This window comes from Myotis davidii, unplaced genomic scaffold, assembly GCF_000327345.1.
Source record: "Myotis davidii unplaced genomic scaffold, ASM32734v1 scaffold56, whole genome shotgun sequence".
Classification (NCBI taxonomy): domain Eukaryota; kingdom Metazoa; phylum Chordata; class Mammalia; order Chiroptera; family Vespertilionidae; genus Myotis; species Myotis davidii.
In genome coordinates, this window is record NW_006287458.1 from 245,153 (window position 1) to 250,442 (window position 5,290).

Genomic DNA, 5,290 nt, shown 5'->3' on the forward strand with positions numbered 1-5,290 from the left:
GTGCCGTCGGGGTTTGCGGAACGCGCGGAGAGAACACGACTTACCTGAGTGCCAGGTGAACACCTGGGCGCGCTGGCCACAGGGAGCCAGACTAGGATGCCAGGGTGGAGCCGGCGAGGACCAGGCTGCGGTGGGTGGGGAGGGACCTGGGGGCGAGGTGCGAGGAACTAGAGCGGTGGGCGGGGCTTGACATGTGGGCGTGGTCTAGGGGATTCCCGCAGCAGGTGGGTGAGAGTTTAACTCCAGAGGAAGATTGAAGTCCTGCAAGGAAAGAGGGGGGTGTCTTGAGTGGAACCGGGGGAACCTGGAGCGAAGGGGCGGGGAACTGAAGGGCAGGTATGGCCTACGAGCCGGAAGGGCGGACCCAACCTGGTCCAGGAGTCTTGGAAGGGTTGTGGGCGTGGCTTAGGTGTGTGGGCGGAGAGAAGGCGGAGCCCAGGGAAGGCGGGGTCTAACTGGGTGGAGAAGGAGGAGCAAGAAAGCTGGGCCAATGAGCTGGGGGCCGGCCTGGACCCGGGCCAACGAGACAAGGGGGCGGTGCCAGAAGCCAATATGGCGGGCCAAGCGAGCCCAGAAGTGGGGGGAGGGGTCAGCCTGCGCCACCGCAGAGATTAGGAGGGCGGCTGGGGCTATTGCTGCGGTCTGAGGAGGCCTCAGGGGTCCCCGGCCGCCATCTCCCGGGAGCCCCCCGCCCGAGAGCGCGCGACCCACCCTTCGGCCTGGCTCCAAGCGATCTAACAGCACCGTCACCTAGCTCTGGTTTCAACGGTGGGTCCTGCAGCCGCAACCCCGCGCTAGCCTCCAGTTGGCCCAGTGGGCCCTTCGGCCCGCCCCTGCACGGCGGTGATTGGACTCTGGCGGTCATTTTGACGTGCAGGCGACAGGTCCCGCCCGAGAGCCCAGCCGCAGGTGCTGCCGCCCAGGCTCCGCAGCAAGCGGTGGAGGGGATACAGTACTCTCGTCTCCTTGGAAGACCCGGCCCGTTGCGTCACTGGGACTGTGGCCGGAAGAAGAAGTGGGCCTAGGCCGGCACGAGGCTTCTTCCTCCTCGTTTTGCAACCTTCCCCCAAGATGCTGGGTATTTCACGGTCCCTTATTTAACCCTTATAACAGCCCTATTACGTGTAAGTGCTGTGAGCACACCCCTGCGTCACAGGCCACGAACCTGCAATTTGGGGATTATGTCATTTGCCCAAAGTCATACAACTGGCTAAGCAGCAATCCAGGATTTTGAGAAAAGCAGCAGCCTTGAGCTCCACCTCCTCGCCTTTGGCAGCCACTGGAACGCTTTTGGCTTTCTGTTGGTATCGTGGGCACCTCAGTCTGCTTATGTGCCTACTTCTTATAATAAATTTCAGAGGGGAAGGGAGAGGGAGAGAAACACCAATGATGAGAATCATTGATCGGCTGCCTCCTGCACGCCCCACTGGAATGTGCCCTGACTGGGAATGGGACTGTGACCTCCTGGTTCCTAGGACGACACCCACTGAGCCACGCTGGCTGGGCTGGGCCTCCTTTGTCATTATCAATTTGGGACATTATCCACTGACTCATGTCACCACCACTGGACGTGCTTTTTCCACCTGTAGTTTTTCTACTGGTTCCTCTAATCTGAAACACTCCACTCATCCCTTTTTGTCATCTCTCACCCTCCCTTCCACCTTCCACTGTTAATTTACCTTTGTATTGTCACTGCTAAACATTATACTGTCCTGGGACCATAATTAAGTCCCTGGGTTGCTACTTAAAGGGAATAGTGGTTTATATGGTTCGGCCTCAGTAAACAATGCACTCAGTCAAGTAGCTGTCTATATTGTACACTGCCTGTATTGTACAAATGTTTGTTTTCCCTGCACTTAAACCTTTCTTTTCTTGCATAATTAGACCGTCATAGCTTTAGTTTCTTTTACATTTTCTATAAAATCAATTCTCTTGACCACTTGACAACCCTAATATCCTTCCTGAGCTCTCTAAACTTGCTGCATGACTGGTGGGTTTTTGGGGACATTACTTCTTCCTCTGCTACTAGTACACAACACTGACTCTCACTCCACCACCCCTAGCCCTCAGCTCTACCCTCAAACAAAAAGACAGCAGTAGTCACAGGATAGTAATTTTATATTCAGTACAAATGTTTATTTTTGCAATGAGAACTGCACAAAAAAAAAAACCTTTAGTATATAAGTGAAAAGTCTACGAATTCCCTTCTACAAATGTCTAAAGTGTTTAATACAAGTCTCAGATTCACTGACATAATTATTGGCCAAGCGATCCGTGCATACAGTACAGTGGGGGCTTGTACACACCTCTCACTCTTTTATAGGACTAAGATTTCTAGTACTGTGGGAGGGACTGGGACAATGGCCAGAGAAATTAAATAGACCCAAATTCTAATTATAACCCAGTTAGAGAAACACCTATGAGGGAAGTGTGGAGAGGGCTATGGCAGAATTCACTCTTTAGAAGGAAGGGGGAGACAATCATTTCTCCAGCTAAATAGTCAGACTTGGCCTGGGGAAGTGTCAGAACAGAAATGAGGGAGGGTGTGGGATGAGATAGAAGCAACCCCAAAGAACCAAAATGTAAGTCATACTTGAACCAGCACAGTGTTTATGGGGAAGAGCCTGGAGGGTGGGCAGGGGCGCAGGACGGGTGGGGATGGGGGACGGCTCTGGCTGGATGCCAGAACTGCACTTCTCTGGGAGGTTTGGGAGATCCCAAACACAATACACCATTAAAGGGGGATGTGGATGTGGATTAATAAACAGTGCTAGCAATGTTTCAATCAGTGTGTCTCTGCATACATATAAGTGATATTTCATCTTTCATCCTAGGGGCTGCTCCTGGGTACCCAGCTTGCCTTGTGGCTACTGATGGGCACACAGACAAGGGTGGCCATCTGCTGGACTTTCTCTGGCTGGAATGTGTGGGTGTGCATCTGTGTGCATGTGAGAGAGGATCCTAGTTGGGAGGATGTACACGTATCTAAGAATATCTGGTTAACCCTGAGCTTAAATGAAAAGTTAAGTAGAAGGAGACAAAGTGGGAGAAGTGACCCAAGTCCCCTGGTGAGTAGGGGACGAGGATGTAGGAGAATACTGTCTGGAATCTGGCCAGGTTCCCTGGAGCACGCCACCACCTGTCTAGGAGGGAAGAATGGGTACCTGGACTCCCTGTCACAGCTTCCGCTTGGGATGGCAGGGAAAGACCATGGGAAATGGGCTGGATGGCCCCTGGGGGGAGTTATATAGACATGATTTGGGGTCTGGAGACTCCTGGGCCTAGCCTAGGTCACAGGTGGTTCACAAAGAAATGTCAGGGAGACACCAGCATTAAAAAAGAGAGATGTGTTTATTCCATGATCAGTACAGACCAAATGCATATTCACTGTATGAAAGTCAAACCAGTCACTGACTCCAGAGTATGGCCAACACTGAGGCACCAGTGTTGTGGTGTAGAGTGGGTTATCATGGCACGTGTAACCTCACCAAGGGCTCCAATTATAAAACTTAAAAAAAAAAGTGAGGGAAGTGCCCGCAGGTGGGCACTGAGCGGGTGCCAGGCCAGGAGCCTCTGCCTCAGTCTGTGGCCCTGGCACCCGCTTGTCCCCTGGCCTGACCCTTCCTTTTCTGGTAAAAAACAACTCAAACAGATTTGACATTAAAAACAAAGAAGCCAATGAATGGGGTTGGGAAAAGAAAACACAGCTTTCTGGTTTTGTAATTAAAAATAGACTAATAAAGTTTGAAACTGAGTACAATGTAGGCAGTTTTTTTGTGTGTTTTGTGTTTCGTTTTGTGGGTTTTTGAGGTTTTTTACACCAGTTTGGTGGAGTCACCAACAAACTTCAAACAAGGATATGCCAACTATGTTTCACTATACAGCCACAGTCACACACTACCCACAGCGCAGTGGCAGCTGCTGCCCAATGAGGAGAGGATTACACCATTTCAGAGATAAGCAGTGCCATTGTGTTTGGAGGAGGAGAATTAAAAATAAAATAGAATCCAACAAAAAATATATATATAGAAAAAAAAAACCCCAGAAACACAGGTGGGAAGGAACTGACTTTGGTTGGTGGCCTCACTCACCAGGCGAGGCTGGCCCACACGCGCGTGACAGTCACCTCGCTCTGGATTGCCATGGACACACACACCTCCACGGCACTATTCCCTTTTGCACAAGCAAACACTTACAGAGAGCGGCTCTTGATTAAAGGCTTGTGGGGGGAGGGCAGGGGTGGGATCTGTTCAAGGCAAAGTCAGTGCCAGCAAGGGGGTGGACCGGTGCCCTCTTTTGCCTCCAGCTCACTTGGGCCTGTCCTGCTGTCCTGGGGGCAGGCATCTGAGGCTGGGGTGTGGGGAAGGACTCCCGGCAGGCAGGACGTCATGAACGTCATGATCTCAGGGACAGAAAACCAGTCACGGTGGCGGCAGCAACGATGTCCTCTGTATACTGTGTAGACATTTGGCGGAGAGTAGGGCCTCTGCCCACACGCGGGGACGCGGACTTGGGTCTGGCCGACACTTGCTCATAGTGAGACGTGTTCTGAGCTGATGTCCTGTGAGGGTGACAGAACGTCCGGCTGGCTGTAAGGCAGACGGGCTCTACAGTCCTTAGCTGCCCGTCAGGCCTGCCCTGGCATAGCATGCACAAGGGCCAGGTCCAGAGACAGGTTGTGGATGCTGCTCCCGCCTCCGCTGCCACGCCTAACACTATGGAGAGTCATCTTTTTGCCAGAAAATCAAAGTCAGAAGTCACCTAGGTGCTCTCAGAAAAGATTTTCTTCAAATATTGACAATAGGTCACTCTGGAAATTCATGTCAATGGTAGCTGCCATCTGCAGGAAAGAGGAGGGAAGAGTCAGAGAGTGAGAGGACCCCCACCCCTCCAGCATCGGCAGTTTCCTTAGGGCCCATTCCCTGGAACCTCATGGCTCAGAGGCCAGCTGGTGTGGACAAGCAGGTTCCCTGCCCCAAGCACACATTCAAGGGTCTCCCTGCCTGCCCCCCTTCTCAGAGTGATGCTCCTGCCCCTCTCTGGGTTCAGGTCCCCTTTCCAAACTCCTCCAGGGTTGTACTCCTGCCCTGGGGTTCCCCAGCAGGGTCCCTGACTTACCGCTTCCCGGCGCCTTCGCTCCTGCTCCCGCTTTCGGGCCAGCTCCCGCTGCTGGTCCAGCATAGACTGGGGCTGGGAGCTCTGGGCCTGGGGGGCGGCGGCAGCTGCAGCCACTGCAGCCGCTTGTTGCTGCTGCTGCTGCTGCTGTTGCTCCTGCCTCTGCTGCTGCTGC

The 5,290-nt window shown here is 53.0% G+C and overlaps 1 protein-coding gene across 1 annotated transcript in view; it reads right to left on the bottom strand.

Moving 5' to 3' along the window:
• Positions 1-3,332: 3,332 nt before the first annotated feature.
• The window catches only part of BRD4 (bromodomain containing 4), a 36,656-nt gene continuing 34,698 nt past the window's right edge, over positions 3,333-5,290 (bottom strand). Inside the window, 2 exon segments of the mRNA XM_006759227.2 lie at positions 3,333-4,840; positions 5,119-5,286. Coding sequence (XP_006759290.2) covers positions 4,772-4,840; positions 5,119-5,286 — 237 coding nt within the window. The 3' untranslated portion in view covers positions 3,333-4,771.